At 42.4% G+C, this 17,524-nt stretch overlaps 1 protein-coding gene across 4 annotated transcripts in view; it reads left to right on the top strand.

The window, feature by feature from the left end:
* BAIAP2 (BAR/IMD domain containing adaptor protein 2) overlaps nucleotides 1-17,524 on the top strand; it is a 228,947-nt gene that overhangs the window by 64,810 nt on the left and 146,613 nt on the right. For all 4 annotated transcript variants that reach the window (XR_012236794.1, XM_073606850.1, XM_073606847.1 and 1 more), the window contains exon 3: nucleotides 12,550-12,636. Coding sequence is in view for 3 of the 4 variants with exons in the window: in XM_073606850.1 (XP_073462951.1) it covers nucleotides 12,550-12,636 (87 nt within the window). In the remaining variant the exon portion in view is untranslated. The remainder of the gene's footprint in view (nucleotides 1-12,549; nucleotides 12,637-17,524) is intronic.

The raw sequence follows: 17,524 nt of genomic DNA on the forward strand, positions 1-17,524 counted from the left end.
TTTATTATAATACATTTGATTTAAAAAAAAAAATCAGATTTAAATGAAAACAATCATATTTTTTTTTTTTTTTTTCTTTAAGATCATTTGATTTTTATCCACCCTGGTTTTCATGCATTTTAGGTTTTCACAGTTGTGTTTTTCTTTTGTTTTGTTTTTTCTCTCTTTAAACACATTGTATGTAGCTGGTTGCTGCAGAATTGGCCGTGAACCCACCACCACGTCCTTAACAACCGATGAGTGATTGAATGTAAAAAAAGAAAAAAAGAAAAACAAATTTGGGGGAAAAAGAGTTCACCCCCCCCCCAAATCCATACCAGACCCTTATCCGACTATACAGCCCAGTAGGTCAGGAAAGGGGAAGGGGATGAGCGAGCAACTCCCCCCGAACCACACCAAGCTCCATGCCCTCAACTTTGGAGGGGGGGGGCTTTAGGTCCTCTCATGTTGTTGGGGACAAGGGCCTCTTCCATTCCTGGGCTGTGGTTGTGTGTGTGTGTGTGGGGGGGGTGGCTTTTCAGAATCCCCAGATCCTGCCCCATTGTGCATTGTACCCCTACTCATTCCCAAAACGCAGTTTTGGACAATTCCTTTATTAAAAATCCAAAAGCAATGTCCCCCAATGTAGATCCAACTTCAATCCGATGAGTCCAAAAGGGAAGGAGAGAAAAAAATAAAATTAATAAAAAAAGCTCTGTACTCATCGAAGGCTCCCTGCCAACTGCCCGCTCTTCTGTCTGACAGTTCTTAAATATGTAAGGGGTGGGGCCATCTGGTGACATCACCGGGAGGTCCTGCCCCCTTGTGACGTCACCTCCCCCGTGCATGCTGGGGTGATTTCTGGCCTGCTTGTTAGCAACCAGCTAGGGCTAAAACAACTAATCGATTATGAAATTAATCGATTACTATTTTCATAATAGATTAATCGGCCAGTAACATAATGGGGTTAAAAAAAACTAAAACAAGCCCTTTATAGTACAAAAAAAGCAAATGATCGCTACTGTAGATGTTACTTTCACAGTTCTACAGTAAAAAAAAATGAACCCCTTACAGTAGTGATTATCTGCTTTTTTTTTTTTGTACTATAAAGGGCTCATTTTGGTTTTTTAACCCCATAATGTCCTAAACGTCTTAGACCTGGTTCACATCTATGTGTTTTTTTTGGTGCTTTTTTGCAGAAGTGCACTACAGTTCATTAACATGGTTTCCCATTGGACACGTTCACATCTATGCTTTTTTCAGCCGCTGCGTATTTGGAAAGGGTCAGGGACTTTTTTTTTAATGCAAAAACGGTGCTTTTTTGGTTCAATATACTTCAATGGAGAAGCTGCAGAAAAGCATGTAATGCGTTTTTGCAGCAATTTGTGTTTTTTAATCTGCCCAACAACAAATTGGCTAAAAAAAAAATGCAAAAACACAAATCGCCGCAAAATTACGTGCGCAAAAATCAAAATGCACTGCAGAAACAGATCAAAAGCAAACTGCATAGGTGTGTACCGAGCCTTATGCTGGCCACACCGATTAATTTTCACACGAGAATATTCAGACGAAAAATCTTTGTACATTCGCTGAATGGAAGAATGTTTGAAATTTTCACTTGTTTTTAACATTCTGTTTTTAAAATGAATGTAATTTTATGAACGAAAACCACAAACGCTGTCTGAAAATTCCTTTGACCGAGAAGTTTTCTATTTCCAAATTTTCCCGTCACTGTGGTTGAAAATGAACGTCGACTTGACCCCCACTAACGATTAGAAAATCGTACGAACGTACTTAAAATTGAAATTTTTTTTTTTTTGAAGAAAGACATTTGATGTCTGAGTCTATTAATATTTATCAGATTCACCCTTTAATAGGATGTACAGTATATCTCTCCTCTAACAGTTTATACAGTATATCTCCTCTAATAGTATATACAGTATATCTCTCCTCTAATAGTATATACAGTAGATCTCCTCTAATAGTATATACAGTATATCTCTCCTCTAACAGTTTATACAGTATATCTCCTCTAATAGTATATACAGTATATCTCTCCTCTAATAGTATATACAGTGTATCTCTCCTCTAATAGTATATACAGTATATCTCTCCTAACAGTTTATACAGTATATCTCCTCTAATAGTATATACAGTATATCTCCTCTAATAGTATATACAGTATATCTCTCCTCTAATAGTATATACAGTATATCTCCTCTAATAGTATATACAGTATATCTCCTCTAATAGTATATACAGTATATCTCTCCTCTAATAGTATATACAGTATATCTCTCCTCTAATAGTATATACAGTATATCTCTCCTCTAATAGTATATACAGTATATCTCTCCTCTAATAGTATATACAGTATATCTCTCCTCTAATAGTATATACAGTATATCTCTCCTCTAATAGTATATACAGTATATCTCTCCTCTAATAGTATATACAGTATATCTCTCCTCTAATAGTATATACAGTATATCTCTCCTCTAATAGTATATACAGTATATCTCTCCTCTAATAGTATATACAGTATATCTCTTCTAATAGTATATACAGTATATCTCCTCTAATAGTATATACAGTATATCTCTCCTCTAATAGTATACACAGTATATCTCCTCTAATATTATATACAGTATATCTCTTCTGTCTGTTATTCTCAGAGGGGATTAGATATTTTGCTCCCTAATCATATAGTTGGTTATTTATATTTACCCCTGCATAGAGTTTTTTTTTTTTAACGTTACTTATTAACTAAATTATATGCCACACTTTTTTTTTTTTTTAAGGTTATTAACCGATTAGTCGATCGAAACAATAATCGGCCAACTAATCGATTATGAAAATAAGCGTTAGTTGCAGCCCTACAACCAGCTATATTCAGTGTTTTTTTTTGTTGGTTTTTTTTTAAAGGGGGGGGGGGGGCCCACACTTGCATCTTTGGTGCGAAGTCTGTTATATGCAAAACGCAATCTGCTGCGGGGGAGAAAGTCCCAGGCCCTTTTCAAAAATCACAGCACCGCAAAATGCACAGATGTGAACTACATCCATAGGAAACCATGTTAAATGGGCTATAGTGTGTTTCTGCAAAACGCCTCAAAGCGCATAGGTGTAAACGTAGGGTCAGAGGGCAGACAACAACATTTTAGGTTCAGCCTTAAGAGCCCATTCACACGTGTTTCTGAACGCCGGTCACCAAAGAAAACCATAGTTCTCTATGTGCCCCATTCTCATTGCAGCGAAGCTCGGAGGTAGAATGTGGATGTGCTGCGTTTGATCTCGGCGTGCAGGAGGGCACCACGTATCACAACGCTCCGCTGTGCCATGCAATGATATGAAACGCCAGTTTGTACGCTTCAAATAAAAAAAAAAAAAAAAATGAACTCTGCCATGCGGTAAAATGCAGATTACACTTCACCGGGGCCCAAAACTAACAGCCCCCTAAATGTGAACGTTTCAGCATGCGGCCAGTGTGATTGGGCCCTTGGCATATGTTAGCCAGAGCGGGGAAGGAAGGGTTAGAACAGCTTTGGGGTTTTTACTGCTATCTGGGACTCTGTAAGAAACATTATCCTTCACTTCCTGTCCTGGTGACAACAAGTTTTACTAGACAGGAAGTGAGGAAAAATCTGCGGCATGAAGACTGATTGTATCCTTCTCATACTTTATAATAAAGCTCTTTTAATTTGGATTTTCTCCCTCTATCAAAAGTTAAGTAGAACTATAGGCAAAACCTTTTTTTTTTTTTTTTTTTTTTTTTTCATTTTGGATAGAGTAAGGGAGGATTATAACCCCGGTCAGATTTTTTATTTTATTTATTTTTTATTTTTCGCCATCTGTGTCCCATTGCGGAGATTTCCCTTCACTTCCTGTCCCATAGTCAAACAGGAAGTGCGAGGAAATCCCTGCAAATTAATAGAATCCCTTGGGCCCCCCCCCCCCCCCCAGGTCACCACAACTAGTGTCCCCATAGGAAGATTTCCCCACTATTTACTTTTCTGGGGACAACCCAAAATGTGGGATTTTCTTTTACTTTCACTTTCAAAGATAATGATAAACGGGACAAATAGAGAGGATGAATCTCCTTAACCGCTTGCCCACCGGCTCACGCCGATATACGGCAGAAGGGTACGTACAGGCAGATTAACTTACCTGTACGTTGCCCTTTAAGAAGCGGTTTGCAGGCGCACGCCGTGAGCTCCGCAAGTGTGATCGGACTCGATGTCCGCGGGGATACCTGCGATCGTCTCACGGAGATGAAGAACGGGGAAATGCTGATGTAAACGAAAATCTCCCTGTTCTGCCTAGTGAAAGGACACCGATCACAGCTCCCTGTCATCGGGAGCAGAGATCAGTGACGTGTCACACGTAGCCCCTCCCCCCCCTACAGTTAGAATCACTTCCTAGGACACACTTAACCCCTACAGCGCCACCTAGTGGTTAACCCCTTCACTGCCAGTCACATTTACACAGTAATCAATGCATTTTTAATTGCACTGATCGCAGTATAAATATGAATGGTCCCAAAATCGCGCCAAAAGTGTCTGATCTGTCCGCCATAATGTCGCAGTCACGATAAAAATCGCTGATCGCTGCCATTTACTAGTAAAAAAAAAAAAATATTAATAAAAATGCCATAAAACTATTCCCTATTTTGTAGACGCTATAAATTTTGCGCAAACCCATCAATAAACGCTTATTGCGTTTTTTTTTTTTTTTTTTTTTTTTTTTACCAAAAATATATGTAGAAGAAAACGTATCGGCCTAAACTGAGGAAAAAAAATGTTTTTTTCTATATTTTTGGGGGGATATTTATTATAGTAAAAAATAATGTTTTTTTAAAATAGTCACCATTTTTTTGTTTAAAAATAAACACTGCAGAGGTGATCAAATACCACCAAAAGAAAGCTCTGTTTGTGGGGGGAAAAAAGGACGTCAAACTTGTTGGGGAGCAACGTCGCACGACCGCGCAATTGTCAAAGCGACGCAGTGCCGAATCGCAAAAAATGCTTTGGTCTTTGGGCAGCCAAATGGTCCGGGGCTTAAATGGTTAAGGGGGGGCACAAACAGCAATAAAATCTAACAGGGGTCTAATCCAGCTCCACTCTATCCAAAAAAAATTGCCTTTTAGTTATACTTTTTTCTTTTTTTTTTTTTTTCCTCCTTGGTAATGGGTAACCACTTCACGCAAAATCACGTACCTGTACGTCGCTTTGTTGAAGTGGTTGTACCGGGGTGATGCCTGTAGCCAGAGCCATCACCTCAGTATCTCTTCTTTCTTTTTTTTTTTTTTTTTTTTTTTCAGAGCGGGCGTTCGGCCGTTATCACAAGCAGCGGGAGGCCGGAGTCCCAAACAAAGCCGGAATCGGCTTCCATCAGGTCTTTTCGATGTAGTAACCTGGGAGGCGACATCAAAATATCACTTCCGGTTTACTCGGCAGCCAACAGCGCCGATTTAAAAAAAAATCAAAGGTATTAAAAAATTCAGATTTTTTGGCGTTTTGAATACTTTTAAGTGCATATCCCTCCATAAAGAGGACCTGTCACTGCCTATTACTATCACAAAGGATGTTTACATTGCTTATGACAGCAATAAAAGCGATCAGAATTTTTTTTTTTGTTTTTTTTTTTGTTTTTTTTTTTTTTTTAAGGACCAGTGTAAAAATAACAATTAACCATTTCCTGCCCCGCGGTACGTCATATGTGACGTCCTGGAATTTGAATGGTGATATCTGAATGATGGGTGCAGCTGCAGGCATCATCCAGTTATCTTTTTAAGCCAGCGATTTCTGTGCACAGTAAGAACTATCAGCCGCTTGATCATTCTTACAGGCGGCGGGAGACGACATCCGTCCCGCCGCCACTCTCCGGTGCTTCTACAGACTCGTCCCATGCAATCGGCGAGCCAGAGAAGGAATCCAGCGGCGCCGGAAAATGAGCATAGAGATTTTCGGTGACCAGATGGTCCCCGGCAATCTCTGACCTTCGGAGGCCCGGGCGCGACGTTATGACGTCACGTCTGGCCTGGCGGAAGTAAACCTTGCCAGGGACGAGATTGTATGTGTGTGGTTTTTTTTTTTTTGATCTCGGTCTTTCCAGCCTGGAAGAGATGTGGGATCTTGTAGACCCCACATCTCTCCATAAAGAGGACCTGTCACGCACTATTCCTATTACAAGGGATGTTTACATTCCTTGTAATGGGAATAAAAGTGAAAAAAAAAAAAATATATATTAAAGGGGAAAGTGTTAGAATTAAAAATTTTAAAGCGTCCCTGTCCCCAGGTGCTCGCGCACAAAAAAAAAAAAAAAAAAAACTTAAGTTGTGCCCGCAGATGTAAACAGTGTTCAAATCACACATGTGAGATCGTTGCGATCGTTAGAGCGACAGCAATAATTCTAGCAAAAGACCTCCTCTAACTCTAAACTGCCAACGCTTAACATTTTTTAAAGTGTCGCCTGTGGAGATTTTTAAGTACCGTAGTTTGTCGCTATTCAACGAGTGTGTGCAATTTTAAAGAGTAACATGTTGGATATCTATTTACTCGGCGTAACATCATGTTTCACAATATACAAAAAAATTGGGCTAATGCCGCGTACACACGATTGGAAATTCCGACAAGAAAAGTCCGATGTGAGCTTTTGGTCGGAAATTCCGACCGTGTGTATGCTCCATCAGACTTTTTCTGTCGGGAATTTCCGCCAAAAAAAGATTGAGAGCAGGTTCTCTATTTTTCCAACGGAAAAAGTTCCGATTGGAAATTCCGATCGTCTCTAGCAATTCCGACGCGCAAAATTCCTATGCATGTTCGGAAGCATTGAACTTCATTTTCTCGGCTCGTCGTAGTGTTGTACGTCACCGCGTTCTTGATGGTCGAAAGTTTAGAGAACTTTTGTGTGACCCGTGTGTATGCAAGGCAAGCTTGAGCGGAATTCCGACGGAAAAAACAGCCAAGGTTTTTCCGACGGAAATTCCAATTGTGTGTACGGGCATAACTTTACTGTTTTTTTTGTTTTTTTTAATTCATGTGTATTTTTTTCCCAAAAAATTGCGTTTGAAAGACCGCTGCACAAATACTTGGTGACATAATTGCAACGACCGCCATTTTATTCTCTAGGGTCTTTGCTAAGAAATTATATATAACGTTTGGGGGTTTTAAGTAATTTTCTAGCAAAAAAATACTGATTTTAACTTGTAAACAACAAGTGTCAGACATAGGCTTGGTCTTGAAGTGGTTAATCTGGGAACACCAGCTGCGGTCCCATGTGAGTGTGCAAGTTGGGGGTCTCCCAGTTTTGTGAGGAGTGTGAATGAGCCCCCATCACCCCGGCACATGGCTCTCATGTCAGCACATTGCCGGGACCTTCCTGTTGCTCAGGTTGTTCATAGAACATGCAGATCCTGTCCCTCACCCAGGACTATAAAATCCTCTACAGACTCCCATTACATCACAATATGGAAAACTGAGACTAAAAATAGCCGCATGCTAATGAGCCGGGAGCGCGGATGATGTCACTTCACCTTCCCTGTCTGTCAGAATTTATTTATTCGCGGAGGAAACCGTCCCAGGGACAGAAGATCAGAGCGGATGGATGGCTCGGGGTGACGGCTCCTCTATTTTATATACTGGCTCTGCTGATGGTGGCAGAAGGAAAAAAAAAATAATCAGCTGGGCAGTTTTATTGTGTTTAGAAGATTAAAAAAAAAAAATACCGTAAATAGAAGTGAAAATGTCCAAATTGGGCCCAAAGTGTCAATATTTTGTGTGGCCACCATTATTTTCCAGCACTGCCTTAACCCTCTTGGGCATGGAGTTCACCAGAGCTTCACAGGTTGTCACTGGAGTCCTCTTCCCCTCCTCTATGATGACATCACGGAGCTGGTGGATATTAGAGACCTTGCGCTCCTCCACCTTCTGTTTGAGGATGTCCCACAGATGCTCAATAGGGTTTAGGTCTGGAGACATGCTTGGCCAGTCCATCACCTTTACCCTCAGCTTCTTTAGCAAGGCAGTGGTCATCTTAGAGGTGTGTTTGGGGTCGTTATGTTGGAATACTGCCCTGCGGCCCAGTCTCTGAAGGGAGGGGATCATGCTCTGCTTCAGTATGTCACAGTACATGTGGCATTCATGGTTCCCTCAATGATCTGTAGCCCCCCAGTTCCGGCAGCACTCACTCAGCCCCAGACCATGACACTCCCACCACCATGCTTGACTGTAGACAAGACACACTTATCTTTGTACTCCTCACCTGGTTGCCACCAGGACTCATTCACCTTCATGTGCATTGGGTGGAGCTGTAAAGAAAAAAGTTACATTCTTTCCGTTGAGCTCATTGAAGTGCTCGGGGCAAAAATAGGAAATTCTACATTTCAATGTCATGCGATCTGCTGGAACGCATCACACCGCGTGTTACAGAAACCATAATGTCATCTCCTGCTCCAATTTCACGTAAAGTAGTTGGGCAGAAGGATGACCTTGTAGCTGTTGTTGCTCTTTCATTGCCCAGTCAACAGATTGGTGGTGTTGTTAGAGAGTTAGTGTTGCAGCATTGGTGCTTGAGGACCTGGCTGTTGGACCTTTCTAAATCACAAAACTGGCTACACAGCATTCCAAATCTATTGAGCGGTAAATCAAATATCAATGTAGGTCAGCTGTGTTTAGAAAATAATGGAGACGCTGATTTGCTGAACTCTAATGCTCTCATGCTGGTCCTCCTGGCTTCATTACAGAGCCTAGACTTTCTCTGACTTTATTAATCTGCAGACTTCTTCTGGTTTGGTGACTTAAAGCGGGGGTCCACCTATCTATCTTTTTTTTTTTTTTTTTTTTTTTTTTTTGAGTTCATTCACAAACTTTTCTTCTCAGCATTACATACTCACATATTGTGTGTAATATGTCCGCCTGTGTCAGATTTTGTCGGAAAGAATAACTTATAATATTCACTGCAGGCGGTTTCCATCTTCATTGTGGGCATTTGAAGCCCACAAGCATTTATTTCCTGGATGTGGTGAATGCTGTGCTCCCAGCATTCACTGCTCGTTCCTGCACATGCTCAGTGGCATCCTGGGAAGCCTGAGACTAGCTCCCAGGAGTCTGGGAGAGGCTAGAAACACGCCTACTCCCACGGGAGGAGAACCAGGAAGTGCAAAGAAGAATAGAAAAATAAAAGGTAATTACGGCGATTTAAATTTTTTTAAACGGCATGTCAGCATCTAGGCAAGGAAGAGAATACATACAGATATTGTTCAAAATTTGGGTGGAACCCCTCTTTAAAGTGTTGCTGCTCACAGCAGGATAGGGACAATGGTGCCCCCCCCCCCCCTGTTGTGTTTGGCACAGGCTGAATTTAAAGGGGACCTGTCAGAATATAAATCTGCTCATCATGCTCATCCTGACATCACAACGTAGCCAGAGTCTGTGTATGAATCTCTGATCTGATAGGTCACCTTTCATGAGGGTGACTCGGTACACAGCAATACGAGGATCACAAGAACGGAGACTGGGGCATCAAAAAGGTGGCAAGTCCCTTTTATGTCCATCAGGACTGGTTTCCTTTACAGATAAAAAGGACTTGCTGATAGAAGAATAGAAGACCTTGTCAGGGAGCCACGTCTACACCTCGAATGTCTTTCATCCTGAAAGGAAAGACACTGGGGGGGCCAATCACACCGCTAAAGAAATTCTATAAGAAGTTGTGTGAGCAATGGACTGTCAATTGAAAAGAAAAGAAAAGAAAAAAAAAAAAAATATATATATATATATATATATATATTCTAGGAAGCAAAAGAAAAAATTATAATAATAAAAATCATCATTTTGTTTTTTTAATATACAATAAAATACATTATATTAATATAAAAATCTATAATCTTTTGCGAAATTGCTATGATACATTTGTTTATAATAAACAAAACAAATCTTGTATAAAATTATTTTATTAAAACAAATCTATAAAAAAATATGCAAAATATTTTATATTAATTTTTGTATTGTATAGATGTATCATAAAAAAATACAACATAATAAATGACTATATTGAATATATATATACACACACACACACCTCACAAAAGTAAGTACACCCCTCACATTTTTTGTAAATGTTTTCTTCTATCTTTTCATGTGACAACACTGAAGAAATGACACTTTGCTACAATGTAAAGTAGTGAGTGTACAGCTTGTATAACAGTGTAAATTTGCTTGTCCCCTCAAAATAACTCAACACACAGCCATTAATGTCTAAACTGCTGGCAACAAAAGCGAGTACACCCCTAAGTGAAAATGTCCAAATTGGGCCCAATTAGTAATTTTCCCTCCCCGGTGTCATGTGACTCGTTAGTGTTACAAGGTCTCAGGTGTGAATGGGGAGCAGGTGTGTTTAAATTTGGTGTTATCGCTCTCACTCTCTCATACTGGTCACTGGAAGTTCACTGTGGCACCTCATGGCAAAGAACTCTGAAAAAAAAAATTGTTGCTCTACATGGCCTAGGCTATAAGAAGATTGCCAAGACCCTGAAATGAAGCTGCAGCACGGTGGCCAAGACCATACAGTGGTCAGCCATTCATTTCTAAATCGCTGGCAACAAAAGTGAGTACACCCCTAGTGAAAATGTCCAAATTGGGCTCAAAGTGTCAATATATTGTGTGGCCACTATTATTTTCCAGCACTGCCTTAAAGGAGGCAAAACAAATTGCACTCCTGTGACCCTTAGGAGAAGCCCAGCCTAACAAGCCCAGGTCTGAAGTCTAATCTCTGACGTCACTGGAATCAGTCCAGGCACTGCGTCACCCTGACTTCTTCGGAAGTCTGAATCTGCCAGGTGCCTGGACTGGTGGCAGTCTCAGCCTCTCAGCGAGCCGATGAGACAGCCGCTCCCCGCCTCTCCACAGCTCAGCGCTTCAGTGAGCATGGAGGAGCAGAGCAGGAGAGCTGCTGATTGACAGTCAGCAGCTCTCTGCTCGGGGAGCCGAGAGAACTGAGCCATCGACGGTGTTCGATGGCTCGGTTCTCAGTACAGAGAGGCTGGGGGACAGATGCAGCATCCACCTAGGTAAGTATGATTAGGGAAAAAACCCCAAACCCATACTTATCCTTTAACCATCTTGGGCATGGAGGTCACCAGAGCTTCACAGGTTGTCACTGGAGTCCTCTTCCCCTCCTCCATGACGACATCACAGAGCTGGTGGATGTTAGAGACCTTGCGCTCCTCCACCTTCCATTTGAGGATGTCCCACAGATGCTCAATAGGGTTTAGGTCTGGAGACATGCTTGGCCAGTCCATCACCTTTACCCTCAGCTTCTTTAGCAAGGCCATGGTCACCTTGGAGGTGTGTTTGGGGTCATTATCATGTTGGAATACTGCCCTGCGGCCCAGTCTCTGAAGGGAGGGGATCATGCTTTGCTTCAGTATGTCACAGTACATGTTGGCATTCATGGTTCCCTCAATGATCTGTAGCTCCCCAGTGTCGGCAGCACTCGTGCAGCCCCAGACCATGACACTCCCACCACCATGCCTGACTGTAGACCAGACACACTTGTCTTTGTACTCCTCACCTGGTTGCCCCCACACACGCTTGTCACCATCTGAACCAAATAAGTTTATCTTGGTCTCATCAGACCACAGGACATGGTTCCAGTAATCCATGTCCTTAGTCTGCTTGTCTTCAGCAAACTGTTTGTGGGCTTTCTTGTGCATCATCTTTAGGCTTCCTTCTGTGATTCTGTGACGTGCCATGCAGACCAATTTGATGCAGTGTGCGGTGTATGGTCTGAGCACTGACAGGCTGACCCCCCCACCCCTTCAACCTCTGCAGCAATGCTGGCAGCACTCATACGTCTATTTCCCAAAGACAACCTCTGGATATGACGCTGAGCATGTTCACTCAGGTTCTTTGGTCGACCATGGCGAGGCCTGTTCTGAGTGAAACCTGTCCTGTTAAACTGCTGTATGGTCTTGGCCACCGTGCTGCAGCTCAGTTTTAGGTTCTTGGCAATCTTCTTATAGCCTAGGACAGTAATGGCAAACCTTGGCACCCCAAATGTTTTGGAACTACATTTCCCATGATGCTCAGGCACTCTGTAGTGTAGTTGAGCATCATGAGAAATGTAGTTCCAAAACGTCTGGGGTGCCAAGGTTCACCATTACTGTCCTAGGACAAAGACTTTTTTTTTTTTTTTTTATTGTTTCTGATCATGTGCAGTCTTTTCGTTTTTTCTGATTTTTCTCGTACAAAAATGGTACACATTAAACGAAGATCCTTCATTCTGGTCCCGTATGAGAAAATTCTTTGGGAAGTTTTGGTTAAGAAAGGTCGGAATCAGCTGTCGAAAGTTGCGTACACACAACCGGAAAATCGTTCCTCGGATGAAAACGTTTGCCCGATTACTTTTTTTTTTTTCCCTTTTTATAGTGTCTTTAGCCTTTAGAATGGTTGATGTGTAAATCCTGTCATCTCATGACATTGTATCCTTCTCTCACAGATCTGTAGAAATGTTTCAGCCTGCGGATGGTTTATGACGTGTCTCACACTATTTTTTGGATATTTTTGTGTTTTTCAGGTGTGACGTTCGCAGCGAAGGGTTACTTTGACGCTCTGGTAAAAATGGGAGAGCTGGCCAGTGAAAGCCAAGGATCCAAAGAGCTGGGTGAGTCCGTCCGCTACGGGTAAAAGCTGAGAGTCGCCTCCGCCATCGCGGAGTACTGGTTGGCTCTGGAGGATTAGAACGCGGCCTCCGCTGTCATTGGACGATGGGGGCTTACAATGTTTAAGACTTTGCAGTGGTGCTGATGAATGAAAAGTATGCTGGAGGAAAGTTTCCTTTACCCATAGCAGCCAATCAGAAACAACATCTTCTTTGATTGGTTACTCTGCATGGAAACCGGTTGGTGTAGTTTGGTGAAAATGTCACTTTTCATGCATCAGCAGCAGAACTTCTATATAATTTTTACTGCAAGGAAACCCAAAGTCTCTGGCTACCAGTCATCAGTGATTGCAGAGCCATTGTCAGTCATGGAGACACGGTCTGGTGAATATGCTGGTAGGAGGATCAGCAAGGTACATAGGAAGAAAAGATAGCATTTTATAATGAATGTATATGGTATGGAGGTAATAACATACTATACGTAATATGTAGATTTTATCCTTATGGTGTATTTATAACACGGTCAGCTGACCAATGCATGCATAAACTCGAGTTCCCCTTTAATACCTCCTCTGCCTTCCTTGTGGTGTTGAGTTGATTGAATCTTTTTTGTACCTCTGATCAGGTTTTTAGGATGTGAAGTTGTTTGTTTTCACCAAGATGGTGATCCATGGGTGCTCTACCTGTGGCCCTCCAGCTGCTGCAGAACTACAAGACCCATGAGGCATTGCAAGGCTGACAGTTACAAGCATGACTCCCAAAGGTGGGGGCATGATGGGACTTGTAGTTCCGAAACAGCTGGAGGGCCACAGGTTGAGCACCCATCAAATATACTTTTGTTACCTTTGTTCCATTCTGGTTGGAGGTGTAGAGTTTGGTTTGACGGAATTCCTGGTGTCCATGACTGGACTGTGTACACTTGGATATTGCTGCAGGCCTGAAAAGGACAAAAGCAGTTCATGATACTTTCATACAAAGCTGAATTTTTGGCTTCAGCTGTGCACCCCTCTGATTTTAGTTTCACTTTGTTAATGAAACCTGAGTTCATGGCTCCGCCGTTCCTCCCCTGTACACTGTCTAATGAAACTTCCTCTGTGGTTAGTAATAGGGTTGCCACCTGTCCAGGATTCACCCGGACAGTTCGGGTTTTGATTCACGTGTCCAGGATTCGGACTCCCTGAAACCTGGACACATTATTCAGACTAAAAAAAGGTATATATATACCGCGCTGTCCCTTTAAGACAATATAAGCAGCCAGCTCAGCAGAAGATCAACTCATGCAAAAAGTAACATACAGTGTAAAAAAAGTGCAGCGATGAAGGTATAAAAATCTCAGATATACACTGAGAATGATAAATTCAGTTAACCAGTGACTATACAGACAATATACTAAAAACACAAAAATAAAATGTGGATAATATATAGATCCAAAAAACACGATGCGTACACAATATTAATATAAGTGAAAAATCACTAGATAGTGGAATTGTTATAAATAACTTAAATAGTAGTCACAATCATGTTGTATTAGTCCATAAAGAAAAATGCCAGAAGTGACCCAAATATAGTGAAGATGATATACAGTGACTTTGGTGAAAAAAATTTGATAGAAGATCCACCACCTTATATTCTTAAAGGCTTACCAAAGAGATTGGACACAGATGGGTGTACACCCACTGGGTCAATCAAGCTTGAAAAATGGTGGTCCCAGATGGCAGCTGCTGCAAGAGATTCCAAGGGATCAGAGAAACTTGCGGGACATGGACACATTATTCAGACTAGACTGTGGCCTCCCAACTTAGGCATGCCTGGGCACACCCTAATCACCTAGTGTGGTTCCCTCTGCTGCCTGGGTTGCACACACCTATAGTATGCTCCCCAACTAACCAAGTACGACAACCGCCAAGTGCATAGGCTGCCTTCTCCTGCCTCTGAGCAAGTTGGGGGGCCACAGTCTAGTCTGAATAATGTGTCCAGGTTTCAGGGATTTTGAATCCTGGACACATGAATCAAAACCCGAACTGTCCCGGTGAAGAAAAAAAAAAAATTTACCATGCGCCGCTAAAGTGTTCGGGTTTGGCTTAAAGAAAAGGTAGCAACCCTAGTTAGTAAGGAAACTGTCATTGTAGAAGTTGACGATGATGATTGGACATTAGAGCCCCCTATAATAAATCATGTGAAGTGGTATCTGTATGGGGTAAAATGAGAGGTTTTCATAAAGTTTCCGCACTTTTTGTATTTTCTTTGGAAACGGTGAGCGTGGGAGGAGTTTTGCTGATGGCATTAAAAAGTTGGTTCGACGTTGGGGAAAAAGTATCGCAAAGGAAGGTGACTATGTAGAAAAGTGATGCCATTTTGTTTTTGAAATTCTTAATAAAAAGCGTTTTTAAACAAAGTGCGGAAACTTTTTGAAGAACCCTCGTAGTGTTCAGTATTTGTATGATGGAAGACGGCCACATGTTCTGGAAAGGCTACGAAGTAAAAAAAAAAGTTGCCTTAAAGGGTTTATGAAAAGTCATGTTGTGGGAAAGGGCTTGTTGTCGGGTGGTTATGAAGGACCAGTGTATTGGTGAACCACCATGGAACTCTCTGAACCTCCATGGTGGTTCACCGGTACACCGATCCTTCATAAACATCCGCCATGGAGGTTCATAGAGTTCACCAGTCCTTTATAACCAACCACCATGGAGGTTCAGAGAGTTCACCAGTATACCGTGCCCTTCATAACCAGCCACCATGGTTGGTCAAGGAAGGACCTGTGTCCTGGTGAACTCTCTGAACCTCCGTGGTGGTTGGTCAGGAAGAACTGGTGTCCTGGTGAACTCTGAACCTCCTTGATGGTTGGTCATGAAGGACTTGTGTCCTGGTGAACTCTTTGAACCTCCATGGTGGTTGGTTATGAAGGACTGGTGAACTCTCTCTGAACCTCCATGGTGGTTGGTTATGAAGGGCACAGTGTACTGGTGAAATCTCTGAACTACCATGGTTCATCTATAGTTTTGGTAATCTTGTTTAAAAAGTCCATCCAGTTCAACCAACAAAGTTCATAAACAGAATTGTTGATCTTGTTAGATCTATGAAAAAGTTTTGGGGTACTGTGATAATAAATTACATAATACATTGTTGACTAGCGGTTCACAAAGGACAAGTGTACTGTTTGACACTCTGGACTTCTATGGGGGGTTGCGGTCAGTGTCCTGGGGAGCTCTCTGGACCTCCATGGTGGGTGGCCCTGGAGGGTCAGTGTCTTGGGGATCTCTATCTATCTATCTATCTATCTATCTATCTATCTATCTATCTATCTATCATGGCTGGTCACAAAGGATTGATATTTGTTGATCTTGTCAGATCTATAGAAATATCCAAATTCCCCAGAACTCGCATGTCAGATGGAAGCACATGACCTGTCTGTCTGTCCTCCTGTGCACACATTTCCTGCAGAATTACAGGTGTTCTTTATTGGCATGCCGGTTTGGCACATACAGAGGATGACTGGAGTACAAATTGCTTTATAAACAAACTTCCAGAAACTTGGCCGACACTTTGCATATCCTGACACACCTGATGTTCTGACTTTAGTTATATTAAACATGTGAAACTGAACTCCACCCTGACCTGGGGGGAACTAAACTCCGCCCTCACTGATGTAACCCTGAACTCTGGGATAATAAATCCATCTGTCATGTAACTTCTAGAATCTTTTCCCAGATTTGTGCAGTAATCCAGTGTGAGACTTCCTGTAATAAAGACCGCCCACTGCTGCCCTCTCCTTGTGCAGGGGGGACTGGTCTGGTTTCCGCCCCTTCCTGTAGGGTGTGGAGCCTGCTGAGCCCCTCCAACAGCTTTTCTCTATGTGCAGGGTGGCAGATCTTGTCTCTGGCCCCTCCTATAGTGATTGGAGCCTTCTTGGTCCCTCCCATTGCTCTCCTCTCTCTCCTTGTGCAGGAGGACTGGTCCGGTCTCCGCCCCCTCCTGTAGTTTTTTGCAGACAGCCTGCAGTGGGTGGAGCCTGCTGGCCCCTCCCACAGCTCTGCTCTCTCTCCTTGTGCAAGGGGACTGGTCTTGAATTGGGTTAGATCCTCTGCCAGGACAGACTGTGATTTCTGTTTAAAATGTTGGATTATCTCATTGGAGATGATGGTGTCATTCCAATATTTTCCAGAAGATGATTTAAAAACCGTTCTATAAATCCTTCTTTAAAATATTTGCATTTCTTTGTTGGATATATTAATCCTTTCAGTGCTGGGTGTAGATAACGGACCAAAAGAGCAACTATTATTTATTTATTTCAGGTACTTATATAGCGCCATCAATTTACGCAGCGCTTTACATACATATTGTACATTCACATCAGTCCCTACCCTCAAGGAGCTTACAATCAAAGGTCCCCAACTCACATTCATACATACTAGGGACAATTTAGACCGGATCCAATTAACCTCCCAGCATGTCTTTGGAGTGTGGGAGGAAACCGGAGTACCCGGAGGAAACCCACGCAGGCACAGGGAGAACATGCAAACTCCAGGCAGGTGGTGTCGTGGTCGGGATTCGAACCAGCAACCCTTCTTACTGCTAGGCGAAAGTGCTATCCACTACACCACTGTGCTGCCCCATAAGGAAAGGAAAGTTCCAAGTTGGGGGGGGGGGGGGGTTTTGTACAAATTTATAAAACAGATCTGACATTCTCTACATTCTAGGTGCATGTAAGTGACAGTGATTGATTCACCATCAGTGAATAAGGTCTACACAATGACCAAATAGAGGGACAACTGTGGGGGAAAGTGAGACAGTGAGATGTGGTTCCGGGATGAAGGACCATAGAAGGGGTGTGTGTTCCGGGATGAGGGACTGTAGGAGGGGGGGTGTGTTCTGGGATGAGAGACTCACTCCC

Source organism: Aquarana catesbeiana, linkage group LG12, assembly GCF_042186555.1.
Source record: "Aquarana catesbeiana isolate 2022-GZ linkage group LG12, ASM4218655v1, whole genome shotgun sequence".
NCBI lineage: Eukaryota > Metazoa > Chordata > Amphibia > Anura > Ranidae > Aquarana > Aquarana catesbeiana.